Consider the following 27,788-nt stretch of genomic DNA (forward strand, 5'->3'; position numbering starts at 1 on the left):
ACTCAAAAGAATGCTATATTAGAAGCAAAAGTATTGGAAATTGAAGATTTAAAAGACAAAATGGATAGCGAACAGAGTTTGGCTCAATTTTACCAGATGCAGTTTGCTGTTAGAATTAGAGGCCTAAAAGAGAATATTAAGGAAGATTTAAAGCAGCTGGTTTCTGAGGCTTTTGAGGGGGTATTGAACCATCCAGCATCTGAAATAAAACAAGGCATGGACAAAGTGTTTCGTGTGAATTCGTGGATTGCTAAGCAGAGAAAGTTGCCTAGAGATGTGGTGGTTTATTTTGTAAAAAGGGAAATTAGAGATGAAGTTATACAAGCTGCCTATGATACTAAAGTTGTGATTGCTGGTCAAGAAGTTTTGGTTCTAAAAGAAATTCCTCCAAAGATTTTAAAGAGAAGGAAGGACTTTATATTTCTTGTGCAAGAGCTCAAGCAAAGAGATATAAGGTTCAGATGGGAGATCCCAGCTGGGTTGAGCTTCATGTATGATGGCAAAAGGTACTGTTTGGGTACTGTGAAGCAAGCGCATGATTTTTACAACAATGTTTTAAAAGCAACCCCATCAACACTTCTGGAAGCTGCAGAGGGATCTGGAGAAGGAGAACATCAAGAGGATGAAGATGGACAGTTAGACGAGAAGGGTACAGGAGGAGATCAAGCTGCAACTCTTTTGGATGATCCTAGAGAACAGAGGGTGACGCGTGCTGCCTTAAAACGCTCAAAAAAGATTAAAAAATAAGACCAGTAGAAATCTATGGAACTTCCACAATATACTTATAGTCAAGTGGTAGTTGTGTTTTTAAGAGTTTTGGGATGATATGTATGGTAACAGAATGTTCAATTTGGAATTAATGGACAATTTACTACAGAGGAAGAGGAAGAAAGTTTTGTGGGTTAATGCGGGTTAATTTGTGTAAGAACTATCTATTATAGCCTATTTTGGCTAGAGAGGTTAATAGGGATAGGTGCTTGTGATGTGTAAGTGAGAATATGTCTAGGTAATAGTGAATTGTGGAAGAACATAGATGGGAATGATGCTAGTTTTCTTTTATTTTAGTTCTTTATACATATTTAGTATTGTTAAGGATTGGTTTACTCTATATAAGCTAGAGAGTGATGGATTTTAGAGTTTATAATTGTTAGTATATGATTGTTTATGATTGCTTTTTAGATATATACCTTGTATTTTGCTCTGGGAAGTCGGGGGGGAGGGGGGGAGGAGGGGAAGTAGAGGGGTGGGAGGGAAGAGGGAGAGGGGGAGGGGGGGAGATAGGGGGGAGGTAGGGAGGGGAGGAGGGAGGGGGAAGGGGGGTTTTTCAAAGGAAAATTGTATTTTAAAACTTTTCAATAAAAAAAAAAGTGCGTATAGTCAAGGCTATGGTCTTCCCAGTTGCAATGTATGGCAGTGAAAGTTGGACCATAAGAAAGGCTGAGCGCAAAAGAATTGAGGCCTTTGAACTCTGGTGCTAGAGAAGACTCCTGCGAGTCCCTTGGACTGCAAGGCGATCAAACCGGTCAGTCCTAGAGGAGATCAACCCTGACTGCTCTTTAGAAGGCCAGATCCTGAAGCTAAAACTCAAATACTTTGGCCACCTAATGAGGAGGAAGGACTCACTGGAGAAGAGCCTAATGCTGGGAAAGATTGAGGGCAATAGAAGAAGGGGACGACAGAGAATGAGGTGGCTGGATGGAGTCACTGAAGCAGTAGGCGTGAGCTTAAAATGGAGCCCAGAAGATGGCAGAGGACAGGAAAGCCTGGAGGAACATTGTCCATAGGGTCGCGATGGGTCGGACACGACTTCGCAACTAACAACAACAAGGACACTGTCCTCTGCTGAGCGTAACTACGCTGAAATTGACATAAATCATGAGCTTTATTGAACTCACTTGCCTCTCCTTTCCTGCGCGAAGAACTCACTACACAACATACAACATGATGCAGCTCTTCCTGCTTCTGAACAGGCCACAGCTGTCAGTGAAACATCAAGACACTGAAAAACTGTTAAGTCATGCTCTCTCCGCACAAAAGCTCATAACTATTTGATTGAGACCAGCCATGAAATCTATAGAAAATAATGTCTTTCAAACAGATAGCTGGCTGTTTACATAGGTGGGCATATTGTGTATATGTTGTCATTAGTTGTATATGTTCATTTTCCATAATTAATATTTTAAAAAATTGTAAAATCCCTATCATATTAATATTAGGAAGGCAGGAACACAGCTATGCAAATTAAACTTGGATACACCCTGTAGTAATCAAGTCTGTGTAAAGTCACAAAAAAGCTTTATTAAGCAAAAAAGAGAATATCTAAATTCAGACTGAGACATTAAGAAACACACAATGGCAAATGTAACTACCTACTGTTTCTTTTTTAGAAGTTTTTTTTTAAGTTAAAAAGATCAAAGGCAGATTAACTAGTTTGGAAACGGTTGAGGATATAGTTAGTAAATCCAGATGGGAAGACAAGGTTAAGAAAAATGAACTTTTAAAAGAAGACAATATATAAATTGATGGACAGACATGGTGCACATACCACTTATTTGCAAGCATAAAAAAGTGCGGCACGGTATAGTGAATGGCGCGGGTATGAAGTAGATTTAGTTAGCTTCTCCCCACTCCCCCCCATCCTCATGTGAGGATGACAGAAATGATCATGCTGATGACGAGACGAAAAAGTAATTATTCCTAGGGGGGGAAATCGAGCCGGCGAAAACTGAAAATCAGCTGCTTGGGAGGAAGGGAGAAGGAAAGGGCGAAGCCATTGGCCAGGCTGAGGATTGTGAAAACAAACGCTTGTTCCGCACTCAGCCCAAAGGCGGCGCTATAAAGACTTGGCTGGGCTGACCGGGAAGGCGGATGCTCAATTCAAGTCTCCGCGGCAACTTCCTGGGTTGCTGCAGGGAGTAAAGTTTTCTGACCGTTTAACTTTCGCTTTTACCTTCGACGTAGCGTCGCGGAGAGCGGACGGAGCGAGAGGACTTGCAAGGAGAGCCTGCTGGTCGTGAGTTCCACGCGGGCAAGTGTAGTTTATTTCGAGAAAGAAACTCATTTTTTCTCAAGGCTCGATTCCCACCTCCATGCCGACTTCTCTCTACTTCGGACATTCCTTAGTAGACGAGGGGCCTTTTTCAAATCTTTGTGCTCTCCTCACTGTGCTTTCATTCGCTGTTAACATTTTGGGACCCGGAGTCGCTCGTAGGAGCCTTCAAAAAGTGATGGACTTGCAATCTTTTGTTTCCCTCCCATGTACTTATTCGTTTCGAGGGTTGCTATTTTTGCTTTTAAAACTAATGGTGAAAGTAGCACCGGTTGGAATTCTACCTGCCTGATTAGTTTCATGCAGTTCTTCGGTCGGCATCAAATCTCCGTTCCAGAAAAAACCGCAATGTGTTTCTTTTCCATATCTATAGAACCGCGATCTGGGAAATGTCTGCTTGGCACGGAGCTAGGAAAATGGGGATTAAATGCAGTTAGTTTCAGTTTTCCATGCTAAGATGCTTGGGACCAGCTCTTCAAGCATGCTGTTAGGGTTGTATTGATCTGATAAGCTTATTATCTATGATTAACTAATGAATCCATGGTTCATTCAGCTGATTAGAATTGCACAACGTGAAAAACTATATGGTTCCTCCAGTCTGGGTTCATACAAGAAATGAAACTAAAATTAGGCCTGCTGCTTTGTGGTTTAGTGTGTTGTACAGTTGTAGCTTCTTGCTTGTCTCCAACTGATGGACACAAAACGGTGTGCTTGCTAGGGGGAAAAGGGGGGGGGGCTCTGTTATATCTTATTAACTGAAGCATTCTTGCCTATTTTTCTGGTAGAAAAAAAAACCTGATAAAGATAAGCTGATGAGATCATCCAGGATAACATGTTCAAGGTTACTGGTTAAAATGAAAGGAAAAGAACTTGGAAGCAGAAGTGAAACAAAAAGATTTTCTGGGTGAAAGAGACACACCCCCCCCCAGGGATTGGATGGTGCCCAACCAGTTATGGAATCGGGATGGGTTTTCTCTTGTCACAGTCTTCTAATCAGAGCCACCTGGTGGCAAAATCCAAAACATGCTGCCTTTTAGCTGTAGGGCAATACATAAGATAAGAATCTGGGAGAATTGCCTCTGCTGCTTTAGTACTTTGTACTTTACTTAGTACTTTAGTACTCCATTAAGAAATAAGAGAGAAGCTGGGATAATGCAGAGATTTTCAGGGTAGATGTTTCTTTCCAAATGGATAAGTTGGGCAAATCTAGTGCAGGGGTCCTCAACCAGAGACCACTACTTGGCTGTGGCCTATTCGCAATCGGGCCACGGGCTTCTGCATTTGAGCTGCGTGTGCACGCGTGCCGACCTGCTCACATGGCCCTCTTCCCCTTCTGGGCCGCCAAGCCGCAAAAGTTGGGGGCCACTGGTCTAGTAGACTTTTGTCTTATAGAGGTATGACTGGAATTATTCAAGTGTCTGCAGCTATCCCAGTGATATATGCTAATCTCCATATTGTCAATGGAGATTCTTAATCATCCAGATCATGGTTGTCTCAAAGGTGTTTTTCAAAACTCTTCTTTCTAGGTTTTTTTCCTTGAAAATGTTTTGCTTCTCATCCAAGAAACGTCTGACTGAATTTATATTATTTGCAGTCTGATCATTACCACTGCTCTCCAAGATTGTTGAGGCCACTTGGGGGTTTATTTTTACCCTCAAGATCACCTGAATCAGAATGCAAATGGATGTGGAACCTTTTTGATACTGCTGAAAGGACTGTGTTGTAGACAGGAGATAGGTAGTGTCCTATTCCTCCCCCTTTGTTGAGAGAGAACTGTACAGTTTTAACGTAGATGGCCTCTTTGACCCCTCTTTCAAACCAATGGCACTTTGTCCAGAATGTGAACTTTGTTTTCTGACACACCTATTGATTGGGAAAAAAACAACCACTTCACAAATTCACGGCACAACACAGGAGAACAAACCCATCAGGAGAAGATTCAGCATCCATCTGCATTTAAAAGACAAAAGTCACTCTTTTGAAGATAGCAGATTTCACATTCTGGACAGAAAGGGCCACTTATTTGAAAGAGGGGTCAAAGAGGCCATCTGTATATTAAAATTGAACAGCCCTGTCTCAACCACCTATCTCATGTCTACAACACAGTCCTTTCAACAGTCCCAAGAAAGTTTCACACCCATTTGTACTCTGATTAAGGTGACCTTGAGGACACAGGTACAACTTGGGTGACTGCAAAGAATATAAATCTTTCCATTTCCCACCATTTAGTCAGAAATGAAGAAGCTTCTTGGATGAGAATCAAAATCTTTTCAAGGGAAAGTCCAGTTGCCTTTTAAAACACACCCTTGGGATAATCCCCATATTCTTTACAAAAGGTTTGTCTGTTTTTAACACTCAGAAAGTCTTGTGAACCTCTGAAAAGCTTGGAGTTAGATTCAGTGGCCTTCACTGTGCAGAGCAAATAAATGGGTTGGGTGTTGTTGTTTTTCCCCTTGGTACAGTCAACAATATGTTATTGTATTTTGTGGATCGTAATACACTTCATTAGCTGGTATATAGTAGAGGTTTTCCCTAGTATATCATGAACTTAAAGTGAAAGACATTTACAGTAATGTTGGAGTAGCCTTGGAACATTTTTGCATAGCTATGACAGCCATGCCACATATCAGCTGGGGTCATTGTACTTACCCAGTTATTTTCATTTTTGAACATATAAATTACTGAGTGTTACAGGCATCTTCAATTTGTGGGTGTAGTTCAAAAAATACAGGTAGTCTTCAACCTAAAACCATTCATTTAGTGACCATTTGGAGTTACAACAGCACTAAAAAAAGTGACCTATAACTGTTTTTCACATCACTGTTGCAGCATCCCCATGGTCATGGGGGTAAAAATTCAGACACTTGGCAAGCAACATGTTACTTATGATATTTACAGTGTCCTGGGCCAATACAATCAGCTTTTGTGACCTTTTGACAAAGTCAATGGAGAAGCTAGATTTCCCTTAACTGTATTACTAGCTGTAGTGATCTTATATTTAACAACTGTGACAAGAAAGGTCGTAAAATGGGACGCAATTCACTTAACAACTGTCTTGCTTAGCAATGAAAATTTTGGGCTCAAATGTGGTGATAAGTCGGGGACTACCTGTAAAGTCTAGATCTACTAAGGATGTATGAAAGAAATAGCTCTGTTCTTTGTTTCTTTAAATGAGCTTAGAACATTAATTAAAATACAAATATCCAGGACATAAAGCTAGGGAGCAATCTAAATTAAGTAAAATAGTATTAGATCTGTGTAATTACTTCAGCTGATTTATTAAAAGAAACTCAAATGGGATCATCTGAGTTGAGATGGAAATTGGAAAAGAAATTCTTGTAACTCGTATTTATGTATTGTAGATTTTTCCTTCTCACTGCTGTCCTTTATGAATACAGTGACTGATAGTTGTTTAGTTGCCTACCTTTTATTCAGATAATTTAGTGTTTTTCAAAGTTGGCAACTTTTAAGATGTGTGGACTTTTAACTCTGATAATTTCACAGCCAATAATTTGGGAGTTGAATCCACACATCTTAAATTTGCCAACTTTGAAAAACACAGTAGCCCCCAACCTTCTGGGCAACAGGGACCAGCTCCTTGGACAGAGGTTTTCCACGGACTGGAGGAGGCGTGGTTTTGCGTGCTGCCTGCATCCTGTGGATGGGGCTTTGCTTGTTTGCACGACCAGATTTCTGGCGTGCAGCGGCCTGGGCCTGATCCACAGACCAGGTGTTGGGAATCCCTGTGGTAAACAATGTTTAAATCAGCTTGTATCCTGCAAGTTTCAATATTGTTACTTTTAGAGAAGTAATGAAGTGAAAATTTTTTATCTTACTGAAAAAATATACAAGAAGTTGGTTCAGGAAAACTAATATTATTTGTTTGAATGGACATCCATTTTTAAATTGCTTTTTTGTTTTTAATGATTTCTTTCTATGACATTCTGGGGGAAAAAACCTGCTAAACATTATGAGACCTGTATGGTGTTTCGCATTCAGTTTCTCAAAATGGTTCAAAGCTCGAGGGCACAAATATAGCCCTTGAGCACAGATCTTAAAGCAGCTGTATCTTTTATTGGGAGCATGGCAGCATGTTTGGAATTTAGCTGTAGACAATTCAATGAAATGTAACTTAGAGCAGGCGTGTTTTCTTCACATGTATGTGGTTTTCCATTTCTCTGGTAGTGTTAAAAATAAGCAAAGAAACTGATTTGAATAGTTTTGTAAAACATATTTCAACCTAAATTTGAATGCAAATGTCTAACTTCTAGATTCATTTGTTTTAAAAATAGAAATATATCATGCTACCTAAAATGATAATTGTAAGAATATTGATTGCAGAGTCTAAATATTGGCAGAAGATATCTGTTCCTGTGTGGACACTGATGGCTGAAGATACTAAAAATGATTATGCTGATGCAATGGATGCAAAACCTTCAAGAACTGATCGGTTATCCATCTTTGGAAAGTAAGAAAATTAATTTTTAAATTAGAAATCTTAAATCTGTATAAAATAAGTGTACAAAAAGTTATGATTACAGTTCATCTGTGGCGAACAATGTGATCAAATAATTCTGTGACGTACGAATGTTTATGATCTTGATATATTGACAGAATAACCACTTTCAATTGTTTTGAAGACTTTTTTTGTAAATTAAAATGGTTGGGAATATTTACCTCAATATGTCATTTGTGAAAATATTTTAAAGTGTATTCAGATGATTATGGGGTCCAAATGGTAACATACTCTGAAGAGTTTGATAGCTTACTGTTGTATTTTCATAATATAGTCTACTGCAGAGGTCTCCAACCTTTTTAGTTTGGCAGCCTGGAAAGGGAGGCAGGCAAACAGGCTGTGCACTTGCACATATGCAAATGGGGCTGTGCGAGTGCTACAAATGCAACACTAGCACCGAAGGGACACAGGGAGGTGCTAGCGCTGGTAGGATGCTTGAGGCAGCACTAGTGTCGGTAGAATGTTCGGGGGTGGTGCTAGCACCAGTGGGATATTGGAGTGGCGCTGGTGCAAGTGTGGTGAGTGTGAGTTGCACGCACACAGGAACTGGCTATCCCTTCATACAGTCCAGTAGCCAACAGGCCATGACCCACAGGTTGGGGACCCCGGTCTACTATTTCTACTACTGAAAGTCATGCTTGATTGAAGAAAAAGTTAGCAACAAAAGTTAGGGATTCAGCATTCAATAGGTGTGAAGCATGAAACTTTTTAAAACTGAATCAACCCATTTCCCCTTTGAAATAAAACATTTGACATTCAAAAGTTTGATTTTTTCAGACTCCATGAAAATCTCTACTTAGAGACAAATGTTTATTGTTGTTGGTGTTGTTAGCTGCAAAGTCGTGTCGAACCCATTGCGACCCTATGGACAACGTTCCTCCAGGACTTCCCATCCTCTACCATTTTCTGGAGTCCATTTAAGCTCACGCCTACTGCTTCAGTGACTCCACCTAGCCACGTCATTCTCTGTTGTCCCCTTCTTCTATTGCCCTCAATCTTTCCCAACATGAGGCTCTTCTCCATTAGGTAGCCAAAGTATTTGAGTTTTAGCTTCAGGATCTGGCCTTCTAAAGAGCAGTCAGGGTTGATTTCCTCTAGGACTGACCAGTTTGATCGCCTTGCAGTCCAAGGGATTCGCAGGAGTCTTCTCCAGCACCATAGTTCAAAGGCCTCAATTCTTTGGCGCTCAGCCTTTCTTATGGTTCAACTTTCACTGCCATACATTGCAACTGAAAAGACCATAGCCTTGACTATACGCACTTTTGTTGACAGGGTGATGTCTCTGCTTTTTAGTGTGCTGTCTAGATTTGCCATGGATTTCCTCCCGAGGAGCAAGCGTCTTTTAATTTCTTGGCTACAGTCCCCATCTGCAGTGAACTTGGAGCCCAGGAAAATAAAATCTGTCACTACCTCCATTTCTTCCCCATCTATTTGCCAGGAATTGAGAGGCCGGATGCCATGATCTTGGTTTTCTTAATGTTAAGTTTCAACCCAACTTTTGCACTCTCCTTCTACACCCGCAACAAGAGGCTCTTTAGTTTTTCTTCACTTTCTGCCATTAGAGTGGTATCATCTGCATGATATTGGTTGTTGATATTTCTCCCGGCAATCTTAATTCCAACTTTTGATTCATCTAGCCCTGCCTTTCTCATGATGTGCTCTGCATATAAGTTAAATAGGCAGGGCGACAGTATACATCCTTGCCGGACTCCTTTCCCAATTTTGAACCAATCACTGGTTCCGTGTCCAGTTCTCACTGTTGCTTCTTGGCCCACATATAGGGTTTCTCAAGAGACAAATAAGATGGTCTAGTACGCCCATCTCTTTAAGAACTTGCCACAGTTTGTTGTGATCCATACAATCAAAAGCTTTAGCATAGTCAATGAAGCAGAAGTAGATGTTTTTCTGGAACTCTCTAGCTTTCTCCATGATCCAGTGTATGTTGGCAATTTGATCTCTAGTTCCTCTGCCTCTTTGAAATCCTGCCTTTACTTCTGGTAGTTCTCGGTCCACATACTGCTGGAGTCTAGCTTGTAGGATTTTAAGCATAAATTTACTAGTGTGAGAAATGAGTGCAATGGTGCGATAGTTTGAACATTCTTTGACACTGCCTTTCTTTTGGAATTGGAATGTAAAATGATCTTTTCCAATCCTGTGGCCACTGTTGAGTTTTCCAAATTTGCTGGCAAATTGAGTGTAGCACTTTTACTGCATCGTCTTTTAAGATTTTGAATAGCTCAACTGGAATACTGTCACCTCCTCTAGCTTTGTTGTTGTTCAGCTTTTCTAAGGCCCACTTCACTTCACATTCTAGGAAGTCTGGCTCAAGGTCAGTGACCACCTCATTGTGATTATCAGGGACATTAAGCTCATTCTTGTATAGTTCTTCTGTGTAATTTTGCCACCTCTTCTTAATCTCTAATGCCTCTTTTAAGTCCCTGCCATTTTGGTCCTTTATCATGCCAATTTTTGCATGAAATGTTCCCTTCATCTCTTCAATTTTCTTGAAAAGATGTCTGGTCCTCCCTATTCTATCATTTTCTTCTATTTCTTTGCACTGTTCATTTAAGAAGGCATTCTTATCTCTTCTAGCTGTTCTCTGGAGTTCTGCATCCAATTCTCATCTTTTTCTCCCTTGCCTTTCGCTTCCTCCTTTCCTTAGCTATTTGCAAAGCTTCCTCAGACAGCCATTTTGCTTTCTTGCATTTCTTTTTCTTTGGGATGGCTTTAGTTGCTACCTCTTGTACAATGTTGCAAACCTCTGTCCATAGTTCTTCAGGCACTCTGTCTATCAGATCTAATTCCTTAAATTTGTCACCTCAACAGGGATATGATTTAATTCATACCTGAGTGGCCTAGTGCTTTTCCATACTTTCTTCAGTTTAAGCCTCAACTTTGCAATGAGAAGTTAATGGTCTGAGCCACAGTCAGCTCCTGGTCTTGTTTTTACTCACTGTATAGAGCTTCTCCATCTTTGGCTGCAGAGCATATAGTCAATCTCATTTCTGTGTTGACCGTCTGGTGATGTCCATGTCTCTTGGGTTGTTGGAAAAGAGTGTTTGCTATGAGCATCGTATTCTCTTGACAAAATTCTATCAGCCTGTGCCTTGCTTCATTTTGTACTCCAAGGCCAAACTTGCCTGTTATTCCAGTTATCTTTTGGCTTCCTACTTTAGCATTCCAATCCCCCATGATGATAAGGACATCATTTTTGGGTGTTAGTTCTAGAAGGTGCTGTAGGGCTTCATAGAACCGGTCAATTTCATCCTCTTCAGCACTGGTGGTTGGGGCATAGACTTGGACTACTGTGATATTGAATGGTTTGCCTTGGATTCGAACTGAGATCATTCTGTCATTTTGAGGATTGTATCCCAGTATTGCTTTTCCTACTCTTTTATTGACTATGAAGGCTACTCCATTTCTTCTGAGGGATTCTTGCCCACAGTAGTATACCTGATGGTCATCTGAATTAAATTCACCCATTCCTGTCCATTTTAGTTCGCTGATACCTAAGATGTCGATGTTCAGTCTTGTCATCTCTTGTTTGACTACGTCCAGCTTTCCTTGATTCATGGATCTTACGTTCCAGGTTCCTATGGAGAAAAATCTACAGCATCGGACTTTCCTTTCACCACCAGACACATCCACAGCTGAGCGTCCTTTCGGCTTTGGCCCAGTCGCTTCATTCTTTCTGGCGCTACTAGTACTAGCCCTCTCCTCTTTCCCAGTAGCGTATTGAACGCCTTCCGACCTGAGGGGCTCAGCTTCCAATGTCATATCGTTTGGCATTTTGGTACTGTCCATAGGGTTTTCATGGCAAAGATACTGGAGTGGGTTGCTATTTCCTTCTCCAGTGGATCACGTATTGTCAGAACTCTCTGCTATGACCTTTCCGTCTTGGGTGGCCCTGCACAGCATAGCTCATAGCTTCATTGAATTATGCAAGCCCCTTCACCACGACAAGGCAGTAATCCATGAAGGGGAAATGTTTATTACCATCCCCAACTATTTTATTTATGTGTTTTATATGACTATTCACCTCAAACATTTAAGGAAATAGACTGGATTTTAAATTGTCACTTGATTTCTGTTTCAAAAGTTTTATTAACGGATGAAGAATTGTTTTATATCCCTATTTAATGTTTTTAGATCCCTATTTAATGTTTTTAGATAGTGGTTTTAAAATGCTTTCTAACAGGACTTTATGATACTGACTATAAGCTATCCTGGAAAAAATGTTTATTCTAAAAACAGATTATAAATTCTTAAACAGGTTTTTGAGTAAAATGGATTTACTTTTTTGGCAGGCATAGTATATGAAACCTTTTATTTTACTTTTTTATTATGTTTATTACACAATAGTCCAAGTCTTGTCTTTAAGATGGGCTTACAGTAGTATAATGGAATATCAAACTAGGGTTTCATGAGGGAGGCTTCAGGAAAGCCTAAGGCCAAACAAAAATTCACTTGTGCATAGCTAATTGTCTATCCCCTCTTTGGGTCTTAATCATAGTTTTCTATTCTGCAATCTCAAAGAGTTGAAAGCCAATAAAGGTTTCAGCTTCTCATTCTGCAACATCTGTTCCTATGCTTATAAAACCTGGTGATCTATACAGATGAAAGCTTTTCAGAATTTTTTTCCTAGTCTTATACTATAGGGATGTTTATTTGCGGGGAGACATGCTTTGAACTCAATGTTGACTCCTGGCAACTGCCTAGTCCAGTTTTCTTGGCCAGATTTCAGAAGTAATTTACCATTGCTTGCTTCCTAAGGTTGAGAGAGAGACTGTCTAAGACAGCAGTGTCAAACTCAATTTCACTGAGGGCTGCATCAATAGTATGATTGTCCTCAAAAGGCCAGTTGCTGTTTCTGGCTTCTCTCCCTCAGGCTTGCCCCACAGAAGCCTTTCTAGTCTATGACCTTCTCAGGTTTGCTCCACCAACATCTCTCCTCTCTATCACCTTCTGTCCCCCCTCATTTCTCCTTCCTTTTACAACCTCTTCTCTCCTCCCCCATGCGTTCACTCATTCCCCCAGTGGAGCTGACAACCCAGTGCGCACAGCTCCAGCTGATTGGGGATTACGGTGGCCTGAAAGGTGGTGTGCAGCCACACGCAGTCTGGGGGGGGAAGAGTCAGCTGGAGCCCCAGCAGCCCCGTAGCTCCAGCTGACTCTTCCCCCCCCAGACTACGTGCAGCTGCTGGCCACCACTGAGGCCACCAGAAGCTCTGATCAGCTGGAGCCATACACGCTGATCCTGAGGCCTCAGCAGAGACCCAGCAAGACCTCAGCTCCAGCTGACTCTCCCTCAGGCCCTGCCGCTGCTTCAGCACACACCCATGCACACACCTCACTGCATACTTAATCACCTCCTACTACTAGTCTGCTTATGGGCCAAATCTAAACATACTATGGGCCGGATCTGGCCCATAGGCCTTGAGTTTAACATGTCTGGTCTCAGATAACCCAGATTTCATGCCTAAAGCAGAATTAGAACTCCCAATTTATCAGTTTCCAGTCTGCTGCCTTTAGCATAGGACCAAACTGGCTCTGTTTTGTTTATCTGTGCAAATCATTTAAGCAACCTGAATCTGTTCCTCAAAACAGGTTGAGAAGAATTAGGGACGTGTTTTATTAGGTTGTTAAAGGCTTTGTTGGGGTCATACATACTGTACAATACAGCTTTCCCAACTGCTAACCACCACATCATGTTTAGATGTTGCAGTTTCCAGATAATATAGGTATGGAAGTACACTAGCAATCACAACTGGAGGGTGTAAGGTTGGCTTAAGTGATTCTCTTGCCAGGATTATGTTTTTCTTTCTAACTTAGTTTATATTTTCACACAAACAATTTTCAATAAACTGACTTCAAGGTACATTGCTTCCATGTCACATGTGTATTTCCAAAAGAAAGAAAAACATTTTTGTTGGAGAAGAAAAACAATGTTTAGTATTACAAGCACAGACAGGCACTCTGTTGCTAATAAATAGAGAGCCATTTTTTCCCATGTATGGGGCGTTTTGCCTTTTTTGTTTTCATTGCTAAAACATGGCTTAACAATATAAAGAGATGAGGGAAGTGAAGAAAAGAGAAGTAGAATGTGTTTTTGTTTATTTCTGATAAGAATGTCTCTAGTGAGAGACATGTATTCAAGTGAGATAAAATTCAGTTGGAAGCCTATCCTGATTCCTTCCATTTGAACATTTCACAAAAGCAGATTTCTCTATGCAAGATATGGCTTGTAGCAGGGATGGGAAAGGTGATTAGAAGCTTGGGTGGGCATGATTGCTGCACCTGTCTTCGTTTCCTTAAATCAAAGAAGCCTCTTGCCAGAATCACACATCAGCCTGACAACGGAGCAATTACTGACAACTGAGTGTGCATACAATTATGTGGTCTCCAAATTACATTTTCCCTTTCAGATCACTTCACAAAACATTGTTAAAACCTTACTTTAGCACAGATTATAAAACTATAATACTTTGGGGTTTTTAATAAGCTATTTAATTTTTTTAAAAAAATATTTGAATCTAATCAATTAGTCTTAAACCCGATTCCTTTTTTAAAATGAAAAAAATAACCGATAGGCCATTCATTTAAAAAAAACTTAAAGGGATAAAAAAGTGCATGGTTTGCCCACAAGGTGGCAGGCCAATGTAATTTTTTTTTATAAGAATCTCCATATAGTTTTATAAAGAGATAAAAATAGTATCACAGTGTTTTATTGTTCTTTCAAATGTGCAATTCACCAATATATGTTACTCTAGAATCTCAGCTGATGAAATATGCTAAAGAGATATGACAGATGTTCAAATAGGTTTAGGACGGGTTTACACGTACATCAGATTTTTGTGTGTCAGTTCTCTAAATTCATGTTTGTATATCATACATATATATGTATGTCCACTAGTTTTGCTATTTTGAAATAGATAAATAATTTATCCATAATTCTATTGGGTGCTCATTCTGTTCAAAAATTCTGTTTGATGGGAAACCAGAAGACTGAATTCTTGTTCTGCCTTAGGCATGAAAGTTGACTGGGTGATTTTGGTTACTCTAAGTCTAACTCACCTCACAGGTTTGCAGTTGTTGGTAAAATAGGAATAATGAGTATTATGTTGTGTTAACTGCCTTAAATTACTTATCAAGTAATAATAGCAGGATAAAAATCTAATAAATAAAATACAAATACTCAGAAAAAAATAAATAAGAAAAATTAGCATTTATTTTTCTTTTTCTTAAAAAAAATAGAAAAGGTGGTGGAAGGTTTATATCACATTTCTTAGTATTTTCATTTTAATTTTCATATAAAATTGTTTGAAAATGCAACAGGTCTAAATGAAGTAAAACATTCAAAGTTTAATCTTTTAACTACAGATGGTCACATCCCAAAATTAAATTATTTCATCTTCATTAAAGCTCATCTAGGTTTGTGAGATAATTCTTACATTTTGTGTTTTTACCATTTTGTTACTTCAGATGTTATGGAAAAGGCCTAAATTGTTGCATCCTGTGATATTTACATCACCATATTATTTTGCTGGAATTTTTATTTTCTCTACACTTGATTATATGAGTTCTCTTTTACCTCTTTCAATCAAATTCATGTCTCTGTTGTAGTTAATTAGTTTAATTGTTTTTCAGTTGAGGTTGAAGTTTATAAGTAAACAGTTGCAAATATATAAAAAAATGTAATGAGTGTAACATTTTCACATGGCAGAAAGACATAAACTTATTTAATAAGGACATGAATGAATTTACAACTATTTTTACAATAATTTCCTTGAGGACCTCTTTCCCACCTGTAATAATCCAATGCTAAATGGCCATCTTAGGATTCCTACCCCTTTTGATGTTTAATTGTCATTATTCTATCATTTTGAAATTTTAACCCTAAGTTTTAATTTTTAATGGTAACTTTTATACGTTGTTTACTGATTATATTATATTGTACACTTCTCTTTGAGGGAGCTGGCTGGTTTAGAAATATGATAAACAAACAAACAAATGTATAGTATTGCTTTAAATGCAGTGGAAAGGTTTTCTCCCCCTTTGAATTAGTAAATTGTGGGGGTAAATATTCAAAGCTGGATCTTGGCTTTAAAGGATATCTTCCTGCTTGAATGTGCAGTATGTTGCACCTGCCTTTTGTATGCATTCTTGCATTCTGTACTGTAACAACAGTGCAATAATAAAATAACATTGATGCAAGTACATCGTTTCTGCCTTTCAGCTGGAGCAGAAGAGGCTTACATGACCTCAGCTATGTGTTAGGCCATAGTAATGGCCCTTTCAATAGCCTTATAGAAAAGTCCAGCGTGACCTATTGCTGACACAGACAAATTGTTGAGTCTGTGAACACATTGTAGTTTGTTTCAGTTTCTGGTGTTGCGTGAGCATGATGAGATGCTCGCATTATTAGAAAAGATAATTATCCCTCAGCATAAGGTGGACGTATTTTTCAGATGCAGAGTAGTGTACCACTTGATGAAGAACCAAGGTACCGTTCTTTCTTTTTCCTATTCATTCAAGGGAAGAAGAGATATATAATATTAGGGGCTACCTAGTGTTAGATATTAGTGAAATTAAAATTTGAAAAATCATTTTAAATAAGATTGACAATAAAAAGGTAGAGTGTAGAATCATACATTTGTTAGAATAATTAAAGAAATTAACGTGTGTAAAATAAAGCAGTAGCCAGGATATGTCTGATGTTACGTTTTGTATTTGTAACATGCATAGATGATCAAAAAAAAAAGGCTGTAAAGTAGATAAAGCCCATTCTGTGAAGTAGCAAATTGTGTTTTTGATGATAATTGCAGAGGACCAGTATAGCTTTAGTTGTGTTTAAAGAGGAAACAGTAGTTCACTGTAATCAATAACAGAAATATTACATAGATGATATATCTTTCCTTAAATTTGCATTTATATTTCTATTTGTAGGGTCTGGGCTTATTGACTTCTAGAAGACAATGAAACTTTGATTCTGCTTTAAGCAATTGAGCTGACCATAATTTAAAAAAATTTCCTTAAATCAGTGATCCCCTTCCATTATTATCAAGGCAGTTAATTATTTGCTTTGCCAGAGAAATACAGGAATTTCCAAAACGTGGCATGTACATTGCAGATTTACTTCCTTAATGTCCTGCCAAGCATTTCTCATAAAATTTGAGTAATTTCCGGTAATCTGAGTCTAGACTTACATGATCCTAAACATACTGTTACTTTAAAATAAGGTGACATGTAGATCTTCGAGGACTAGTCCCTGAGTTCTTAATAACACCTATTAGATAAAATGTAACTTCAAATATTCCTGAATACCAAATTGATGAGGTCTGCTTATTGGATAGGATCCTGTTTGTCCTAGCGAATGTCCTTTGCCAAAAGACTAACAGGGAAACTATAAATAGGTATATCCTAGAAACCTTGAGTTGAAAAGGGCCATGCAGGACATTAAGAAATGAAACTCAAAACATCTTTAGCAAGTACTGTAGTTGTCTAGCCTCTTGTGCTAGACTTTGTTGAATTGTTACTCTTTTTTTTCCTATAACTCAATTGGAATATATCTTCATGTGTTATAATTCCATTGTTCAATTGCTTGCACACATTTTATTATGGTGATGAGACCAATATTGTTAAAGAGTACACATTTTATGGTGAAGAGATCAATTTTATTAAAGAGTATACATAAGGAACAAAATAAGGATAAATATACTTAAAGATAAAGGAATAAAGTCTGCATTGGTCAAAGACTGTGTTCAACACTGGGCAAGTGTTAACCTTCAAAGGTAACAAACTAGCAAAAAATATGATGAATATTTAGTTAACAGCTAAAATATATACTCTAGAAGTCATTGGGGGGGGAGATAAAATTACAGTCATGTAAGACTTATTTTCCAGTTTTTTCATAATCTTCATTGCCTGCTCTTCTCTGAACCCATATGTACTCAAGTATATATCAGTGGTTTGAACTGGTGATCCTCAGGAAGTAGACAGGGACCTTAGGGCTATAAGCTCAGCCATGTGCTCTTTAGATCCAGAGCCCTTCAGGCTGGTTAAAGTGGCCTGGGGATGTTGTATGAGTGGCTTTAGTGAAGCATAATTCTTGAGTGAAGGGACTTACTTTTCCTCTGAAGGAGGCTTTGGTTTTCCAACTCCTCAATAAGCCATCACTGGACCCCACTATATTGTGAGTAATGCACTCTTATTTTTACAAGCCGTTTTAATTATATGTGTTTTAATTTCACTAGACAGATCTGTAGTTATTGGATTGTTTGGAGATCATTTGCATTCTTTTCACAATAACATTTAGTTCTATTTCCACAGAAAAAAGAAGAATGAATGGGAAGATCAACCAGAGGATTCTTCTGGTAGCCAATATCGAATTATTATCCCTACGTTCCAATATAATTTAGCCTTTAAGAAGCTTGGTAAATGCATTATTATAAACAATAAGAATTTTGCGAAAGATACAGGTACTCCTTTATTCTTTTTCCTGCACACTAATTTCTTGTTATAACTTTTAAAAAGATGTGTGAACTTCTTAAAGTGAATACTTTTAATGAGTGATATTTCACAATGTGCTGATATTAAGTGACTTCTTGTTTTAGTACAAACCTGACATAAGTTAAAATATTGTATATGTAGACCTCACTTAACAACAGTAATTGGAGCTGTAATTTCTGTCGCTTAACAATGCGGTAGTAAGATGTGAGGTCACATACCACATCGTTTAACAACAGCAGTTTCTATTCGTTATTTAGAATTGTGGCTCATTAAGTGAGAACTTCCTTTGACTTTCTGCCTGCTTCCAACAAGCAGGCACTTCAAGGATAACACCGGCAGGAAGTCACAAGTACCAGGTGGCTTGCAAGTAGTCTGGCAGGCAGATAAGTGACCGCTGGGTAGAGCTGCTGCCAGGTGCAGAAGGGTACATAGTGGCTGCCACAGTGCCAGTCAAGATAGGTATAAACTATGTGGTACAAGCAATAGATTTATTTATTTTATTTTTAGAGAGTTTATGTGGCCACCCACTCACTTTCAATGATTCTGGATGGCTTACAAAAAATAAAAAAACATACAAATAGTAAAAACAACACCCCCCCCACACACACTTCTGGTGAAACAAGCCACTTGAACTCATTCCAGGTTCCTCAGACCCATTGTCAAACCCAGGTCTTCAGGACCTTTTGAAAGAATGTCAAAGTAGGGGCTAGTCTAACCTCCGTGGCAATGGAAAGGAAGGTAACCACCACACAAAAGACCCTTCTTCTGAATCCCACAAGATGTACCTCCTTAAGAGGGGGGAACTGCAACATTCCCTGCCTCCTCACTGTGATTGTTCAGCTGGATGTACCTGGGTAGAGACGGTCCTTCAGATAACTTCGTCCCAAGTCGTTTTGGGCTTTAAAGATGATGGTCAGCATCTTGAATTATACCCAGAACAAATATGTAACCAGAGGCTGTAGATAGGCATGCACTATGGGATATAGGATCCTCAGGACATTTACTTCAGTGCCAGATTCCTTAGGGGGGGGGAATTGTTGAGGGCAACTGTAACTTCAAATGCTCACTGGTTTGTTGTGGTTGTTAACATAGACTTTTTTTAATTAAAAAAATACAGTAAGCTTCACTTTTCCAGAGTGGGTGAAGTTATGTCTATCAAAAAGCAAATCTTTTGTTGTTGTTAGTTCAAATTCATATTGTCTCCTAAATCCAAAATTTACCAAGCCAGAGTTTAACTGTAATACACTTTATTCATTGTGGATTTTAGAATTCTTGTTTTGCCTCCACCAAGCTGTTAAATAGGCTACAACGAATTGATTGGGGGGGGGGATACTATTAATACATGTATGACTTTGTTGTAGCCATCTAACAGTCAGATGACTGAAGCCCAGCGTGGTAGCCATAATTAAAACTTTTCTTTTGTTTACAAAAGCCTTTGGTTTTGAAAAGTTGTTTTAAATATCAAGTACCTCTTTCAGAGGAGTTTTAATTTTTTGATTTTAAATTTAGTTCTTAATTTGCCTCTATTTTTTTAAAAGGAGGCTTTTGTTCTTCTCTTTGCTTCACTGCATTTTAAAGAAATACTTATTTAAATATTTTGAATTACCATGCATCTCAATTACCATGCAAGCATAATTGTAGTTGCTGGCTCATTCCCTTATAGTGCAGTTACTTGCCACTATAGAAAAGTAAAAATAGCATACTTTGAGCTTCAGCAAATATTAGAGAAATGATTATGTGGAAGTTATGCAGAGCTATAGGTTATAAAACTGCTTGTATAAAATATTATTTCACACAGCCGGTTGTGACATTCATTTGTTTTGGCTTAGGAATGTGTATACGAAATGGCACTGACAAAGATGCTGGTGACTTGCAGAAAAGTTTTCGGGACGTTGGTTTTGATGTTTACATCTATAATGATCTCAGCTGTAAGAAAATGAGGGAAATCCTTGGTGAAGGTACTGATTTTTTTTTTAAACTTGACTTAACTATTATCTTGAAATCTAGTTTGGACAACTTTTTCTAAGTTGATGCCAAGCTGATAAGTACTAAAAATGCATAACCAGGTGTCTGGGAATTCCCGAAATTTGTAAGCTCAACACAAGTGCAAGGTTGAGAGAAAGAATAATAAGGTAAAGGTAAAGGTTCCCCCGCACATGTGTGCTAGTCGTTTCCAACTCTAGGGGCTTGGTGCTCATCTCCGTTTCAAAGCCGAAGAGCCAGCGCTTGTCCGAGGACGTCTCCGTGGTCATGTGGCTGGCATGACTAGACGCCAAAGGCGCACGGAATGCTGTTACCTTCCCACCATAGTGGTCACTATTTTTCTACTTGCATTTTTACGTGCTTTCGAACTGCTAGGTTGGCAGAAGCTGGGATGAGTAACAGGCGCTCACTCTGTTACGCGGCACTCGGGATTCGACCCGCCAAACTGCCGACCATCTGATCGACAAGCTCAGCGTCCTAACCCACTGAGCCACCGGGTCCCTATCAAGAATAATAAATCACATATCAATTCTCTGGAGCTTTAGGATCCTCAAATTGTAATCCAATTTCAGCACCTGTAATGTTTTAAGATTATTTATTGTTAAAACTATGTGCCTGTTTTCATGCACAGAATCTCATGTTTTATAAAACCCAACACTCTTTAAATTAAAACCAGTACTTTAAAAATCATAAGCTTCAAGCAGCAGGAAGACAAAAGACCTAGTTGGGAAAAAAATGCCCTTTTTAGTTGTAATTACTAAATAGAGCTGAGTGACATGTTCATTTAATGATGGGAGATCTGGTTGATTTGTAGTTGCCAATGAAGATCACAGTGATGCTGCTTGTTTTTCCTGCATTTTATTAAGCCATGGAGATGAAGGCCGCATCTACGGTACAGATGCATTCATGGCAATCAAGGATTTGACAACACTTTTCAGAGGAGACAAATGCCAAAGCCTAATTGGAAAACCCAAACTGTTCTTTATTCAGGTAAGATGTTTTCTGATTTTAGTTCTTAAAGGACGGAATGTTTTATCAAAACAAAACACAGCTAGAAAATAGCCTGGCATACCCATATATTTGAAAACACCACCAAAAAACTGCAAGTAAAAAGGGTACAAAATTCACAGACATTTTCTTGTAAATGTCATATATAACTACGTTTGTGATCATATAACTACATTTGTGATCTTTGAAGAAAATCTGGGCTGTCTTTATCATTCCTTGAAAAGTCTAAATCTTTTCCTTTTTGTACTACGCATGCCACAGCAGGTCACAGAAACTACTTGATTGTTCTCCTTTTACTCTTTTGTGGGATGCCGTGGCCCATTGTTCTATAATACTTCATTCTTCAGTGTAGGGAAGGTATACTAAGCATAGCTGGGCTGAGATTAATTTTGTTGACATATATGAGGTCTAATCCTATCAATGTGAATTTTGCTAGATGGCCCAGTACAAAGCTAGATTGGCTTTGAATATAAGGAAGCTTCATATCTCAAGCACAGTTGTCAATTCTGTGCAGCTTTATTTCTCCAGACCTTCTCTTCTCATTGTTTACCTTTGTGACTAAGAGGCAAAGGTTTTCTCTTCGTTATTATGTCTTTTGGATAGCCCAGGGGCAAATATATATCCCAAAACTAGGTATGAGTATAATTTTGGAAACTTTATGAATAATAAATCATATGCCCACTAGCTACAGCTTGACCTTTTCCACATAGTCTAGTAAATGAAATGCAGCCGGAACATTTATGCTGCAGCCCTCAGAGTTAAAGCATTTTTGATGGAACTCTTTGCTGCTTATCAGTAATAGAAGTCATTAATGTGCACTTCAGTGGTTATCCTGGTCAAATTCATTAATGTACAGTATTTAATTTTACAAAGTGTAAGTATTTCTTCATTCACCAAATGAATCTGCTAGAGAACTATCATAAAATGTTATGATTTTTGTTTACCATGTGCCATTTATACATATGCAAATTACGCCTACTGTTTAATATTATGGTTTCAGGCATGTCGAGGTTCTGAATTTGATGAAGGGATTGAGACAGATTCAGGTTCTTCAAATGACACCCTGGAAATGGATGCCAATCCAAGATACAAGATTCCAGTTGAGGCAGATTTTTTGTATGCATATTCCACTGTGTCAGGTACACTTTGGGGTGGGTGGGGTTTAACAGTTTGATATAGGATGAGTCAGGCATAAAATGTGAGAGAAAATGTAGGCATTTGAAAAGTGATTATTTGAGTAAAGGCTATTTTGGGGGGATTTTCTTTACAGTGAATGTTGGTGATGACTAAGCATCTAGCAGGTATTAGGTGATGCATGCTAAAACAGTAATGGGACATCATTATCTAATTGGGACTAGTTTGTTATCTCACAACTATATAAATAGAAAAACTAGGCTTATCAGCAGTTCTGTAAAACAAACATGCCTGTTCCTAGACTTGTGTGCACATACAGTCATGGCCAAAATTGTTGGCACCCCAGAAATTTTTCCAGAAAATCAAGTATTTCGCACAGAAAAGTATTGCAGGAACTCATGTTTTGCTATACACAGGTTTATTCCCTTTGTGTGTATTGGAACACAACAAAAAAGGGAGGGAAAAAAGCAAATTGGACATAATGTCAAACAAAACTCCAAAAATGGGCTGGACAAAATTATTGGCACCCTTTCAAAATTGTGGATAAACAAGATTGTTTCAAGCATGTGATGCTCCTTGAAACTCACCTGGGGCAAGTAACAGGTGTGGGCAATATAAAAATCACACCTGAAAGCAGATAAAAAGGAGAGAAGTTCACTTAGTCTTTGCATTGTGTGTCTGTGTGTGCCACGCTAAGCATGGACAACAGAAAGAGGAGAAGAGAACTGTCTGAGGACTTGAGAACCAAAATTGTGGACAAATATCAACTATCTCAAGGTTACAAGTCCATCTCCAGAGATCTAGATTTGCCTTTGTCCACAGTGCGCAACATTATCAAGAAGTTTGCAACCCATGGCACTGTAGCTAATCTCCCTGGTCATGGACGGAAGAGAAAAATTGATGAAAGGTTGCAACGCAGGATAGTCCGGATGGTGGATAAGCAGCCCCAAACAAGTTCCAAAGGAATGCAAGCTGTCCTGCAGGCTCAGGGAGCATCAGTGTCAGCGCAAACTATCCGTCGACATTTAAATGAAATGAAACGCTATGGCAGGAGACCCAGGAGGACCCCACTGCTGACACAGAGAAATAAAAAAGCAAGATTACAGTTTGCCAAAATGTAGTTGAGTAAGCCAAAATCCTTCTGGGAAAATGTCTTGTGGACAGATGAGACTAAGATAGAGCTTTTTGGTAAAGTACATCATTCTACTGTTTACCGAAAACGAAATGAGGCCTGCAAAGAAAAGAACACAGTGCCTACAGTGAAATATGGTGGAGGTTCAATGATGTTTTGGGGTTGTTTTGCTGCCTCTGGCACTGGGTGCCTTGAATGTGTGCAAGGCATCATGAAATCTGAGGATTACCAAAGGATTTTGGGTCGCACTGTAGAGCCCAGTGTCAGAAAGCTGGGTTTGCGTCCGAGATCTTGGGTCTTCCAGCAGGACAATGACCCCAAACATACGTCAAAAAGCTCCCAGAAATGGATGGCAAGAAAGCGCTGCAGAGTTCTGAAGTGGCCAGCAATGAGTCCAGATCTGAATCCCATTGAACACCTGTGGAGAGATCTTAAAATTGCTGTTGGGAAAAGGCGCCCTTCCAATAAGAGAGACCTGGAGCAGTTTGCAAAGGAAGAGTGGTCCAAAATTCCTGGTGAGAGGTGTAAGAAGCTTATTGACGGTTATAGGAAGCGACTGATTTCAGTTATTTTTTCCAAAGGGTGTGCAACCAAATATTAAGTTAAGGGTGCCAATAATTTTGTCCAGCCCATTTTTGGAGTTTTGTTTGACATTATTATTATTATTATTATTATTATTATTATTATTTATTTATTTAATTTATATACCGCCCTTCTCTCAAGAGACTCAGGGCGGTTAACAGGGCAATACGTAAAAGACAGATACAAAAGTTAAAATTATTAAAACATGATTAAACAATGCCCATAGTACAAATTTAAAATTAAAGTCATAATAACAAACCCACCCCATCCCATCAGGCCAGGCCCGCTTCCTTAAAGAGATGGGTTTTAAGGTCGCGCCGGAAGGAGCGGAGGTCGGGCGCCATCCGGAGCTCTACCGGAAGATGGTTCCATAAGTCCGGTGCACCCACAGAGAACGCTCTCCCCCTGGGGGCCACCAGTCGGCATTCTTTGACCGGCGGCACCCTGAGGAGGCCCTCTCTGTGGGAGCGTACTGGGCGGAGGGAAGTTGACGCCGGCTGCAGGTGCTCCCCAAGGTATTCTGGACCCATGCCATGGAGGGCTTTGTAAGTCATTACCAACACCTTGAACCTCACCCGGAAGACAATTTGCTTTTTTTCCTCCCTTTTTTGTTGTGTTCCAATACACACAAAGGGAATAAACCTGTGTATAGCAAAACATGTGTTCCTGCAATACTTTTCTGTGAGAAATACTTGATTTTCTGGAAAAATTTCTGGGGTGCCAACAATTTCGGCCATGACTGTACACGCGTGGGTGAAAGAGATAATGGTAGGGTAGTGAAAAGTGCTCTGTTGCAAATTCCTCAATTCCTCCTTAATTCCAACACCTATTTTTTCCCTCATGTCTTGGATCTTCTATTCAAGTCCAGCAAAATGCACACCTCCTTTACCAAACTGTTGGCAAGTACAGCAGCCTCATCCATGCTCATTTCAGTAGGGATGTATACCTCTACCAAATAGAATTCATGTACTTCTCAACTTACGACTGCATTTAGGACTGGGATTTCCATTGCTAAGTTTCCATTGCTGATTCATGTCTGTTCAGCAAGTCAGGTGATGGTCATGAGAACAAGAACTGGTCATAAGTCACTTATTTTTTTCATCAGAAGGCCTGTGGGCTGGATCTGGCCCACGATAGGTCCATATCTGGCCTGCAGGGCTGCCCCAGAGATGGTGAGAGACTGGCCTCTGTCATCCAGGCCCAGCCCAGCTGGGCATCCTCCTAGCACACGTACAGGAGGTGGTAAGTGCACAGGAGCCAATGTCTGTCAGCAGCCACAGCCCGCTAGCCCTCTGCCTCCACCTGCTGCTTGGAGGGCTAGGCCGGCAGTCACAGCACTCAGATTCACCTGTGCTGCACAGGCTGCTCAGCTGCAAAGTGTGCAGGCCAAGGAGCTGGCAACTCGGACAGCGTCAGCTCCGGTGCACTGGCTGCTTTCTGTGTTGCAACGGATGTGCGATACTAACGATCTTACCTGGAGCTTATTTTCGGGGTAGGACTTATATTAAGAACATTCTAAAAATCATGCTAGAACTTATTTTCTGGTTGGGTCTTATTTTTGGGGAAACATGATAGATGAATGGTCGTAAGTCAAGAACTACCTGGAATAAAAAAAATAAATTGAGGATTGCCATGATTGATTAGTATAACTTCATCAATGGTGCCGCAAGTGTCGTTGATGAACTCAGAAGCATGTTCTAATGCAGGAGTCCCCAACCCCTGGTCCGTGGACCAGTAGTGGGCCACAGCATGCCAGCAGCTGGGCCGCACAAACAAGCAAAGCCCATCTGCAAGATGCAGGCAGCACACAAAATCACACACCTTCCGGTCCGCAGAAAAACCTCTCTCCACGGAACCAGTCCCTGGTGCCCATAAGGTTGGGGACCTCTATTCTAAGAAACCATCTCATACAGAAGTGCAAATTCTGTTTTTGGTTAACATGCCTCATACCCATTAACTGAATTATTTTTAAGTATTGATTTTCTCTCAGGCTGTAAAAACGCTGATATTTTTTATCACATTGTAACAATCTATTCCACAAATTAATTGTCATATATCGTGAAATATGAATGTCATGAAATTAAAAATCATGATATTCATCATACAAGAAAAACATTGTCTCTTTCAAAATATCTTTCATAACTTAACCTTCCCATTCTTTATTTTAGAAAACATTGTAGCCTATTCAAAATTTTTAAATTCCCTTTCTATGAGAGATATATCCCAGAGACAATTTATTTCCCACAGCCATAAGGTTTTATTACATATAGAGGGGATAGAATTTTTCCTTGTTCTTTGCTTTTTTATTTATTTAATAAATTTATAAGCTGCCACAATCAAAAAAGTGAATATCATAAATATTTTAGAATAAGGCAAAAGAAAACAGAAATCTATAACAAATGCAGAGCAACAGGGAAGAAAATACTATAAAAAGGGATTGAAATGTCCAGTATCAGTGTCTGTAAGGAGTCACAAAACACTGTGGCAGGGCGTACTGTAAATCCAGTTTTAAGACTTTTCTAATAGATGGGTCAGAAGCATGCAGACTTTGTTCCAAACAGCAGAGGGCGGGTGGGAGGGGGGCAATACAAAAGTCAAAGATCTGAATGTCATGTCCCAAGATGATCTTGGTGGAGCAGTGGGCTAATGCCTCCTTAAGTAACACCAGCTGCCTGCAATTAGTGCAGGTTCGCATCCCACCAGGCTCAAGGTTGACTCAGCCTTCCATCCTTCCGAGGTAGGTAAAATGAGGACCCAGATTGTTGGGGGCAATAAGCTGACTTTGTAATAATGCTGCTGGGGGGGGCGAAAGCCCTAATAAGCAGGCAAATACATAGAATGAAGGCTATTGCTAAGCACATTGGTTTGTGCTTAGATTGTAAGCCGCCCTGAGTCTTCGGAGAAGGGCGGGATATAAATGGGATTAAATAAATAAATTGGATTAAATAAATGATAGTATTGAATGGGACATGGAGCACACCAGTCCCAATGAATCTATGCAGCAAAAGGTGGTTTCACACGTACGGGCTATGAAACATGTACAGATAGTCATTGCAACCCATTACCACTCTGCACTTATGACTTGCAGGTTTATAAAGCAAAGGAAAGTTGAAGTAAAATCACAAGCACAATTGTAGTTTCACTTAGTGACCACTTTACTTAATAACCGAGTTGCCAGTCGAAATTGTGGTCTGTAAATGAGTGCTCACTGTACTAACCAGAAGCTTGAAAGGCACTTGGAATCAATATTTCTGCCTGCCAGTTTAGTATTATTCTGTCTATGGATTGTTGGATTTAGATAGCTAAATTTACAATATAAATTTGCACAGTGTGATAAATTCTGTATTTTATTTATTTATTTATTTATTTATTTATTTATTTATTTATTTATTTATTTATTTATTTAATTTATATACCGCCCTTCTCCCGAAGGACTCAGGGCGGTGAACAGAACCCTTTCTGACTTTAAAAAACATCTTAATTCTTAATTCTGTCATTAAAGGACATTTCTCTATTCTTACTTCTAGGTTATTATTCCTGGAGGAATCCAGGGAAAGGCTCCTGGTTTGTGCAGTCCCTTTGCTCAGTGTTGAATGAGTATGGCAAAAATTTGGAGATCCTGCAGATTCTGACCTTGGTTAATTACAGAGTAGCAAGAAACTATGAATCTCAGTCTGATGACCCACGCTTCTGCAGGAAGAAGCAGGTTCCTTGTGTGGTATCCATGCTAACCAAAGAACTTTATTTCTGTAAATTGGTGCCACCAGCACAGCACATTTAAAATACATAATGCATTATAACTTGCAATATATTTTTAATCCAAGCTTTTCCAGCAGAAGGCAGTCATAGATCTAGAGTTAAAATTGATACATGAC

The 27,788-nt window shown here is 39.3% G+C and overlaps 1 protein-coding gene across 1 annotated transcript; it reads left to right on the forward strand.

The window, feature by feature from the left end:
• Positions 1–2,891: 2,891 nt before the first annotated feature.
• Positions 2,892–27,694, forward strand: CASP7 (caspase 7; the record flags this gene model as incomplete). Its single annotated transcript, XM_083363820.1, has 7 exons — positions 2,892–3,028; positions 7,391–7,517; positions 17,895–18,043; positions 19,904–20,032; positions 20,872–21,047; positions 22,066–22,204; positions 27,441–27,694. The coding sequence occupies exons 2-7, from the start codon at positions 7,435–7,437 to the stop codon at positions 27,692–27,694; spliced, it is 930 nt and encodes a 309-aa protein (XP_083219946.1). The 5' UTR covers positions 2,892–3,028; positions 7,391–7,434.
• Positions 27,695–27,788: the final 94 nt, after the last annotated feature.

This window comes from Vipera ursinii (genome assembly GCF_947247035.1).
Source record: "Vipera ursinii genome assembly, chromosome: 5".
Taxonomy (NCBI): domain Eukaryota; kingdom Metazoa; phylum Chordata; class Lepidosauria; order Squamata; family Viperidae; genus Vipera; species Vipera ursinii.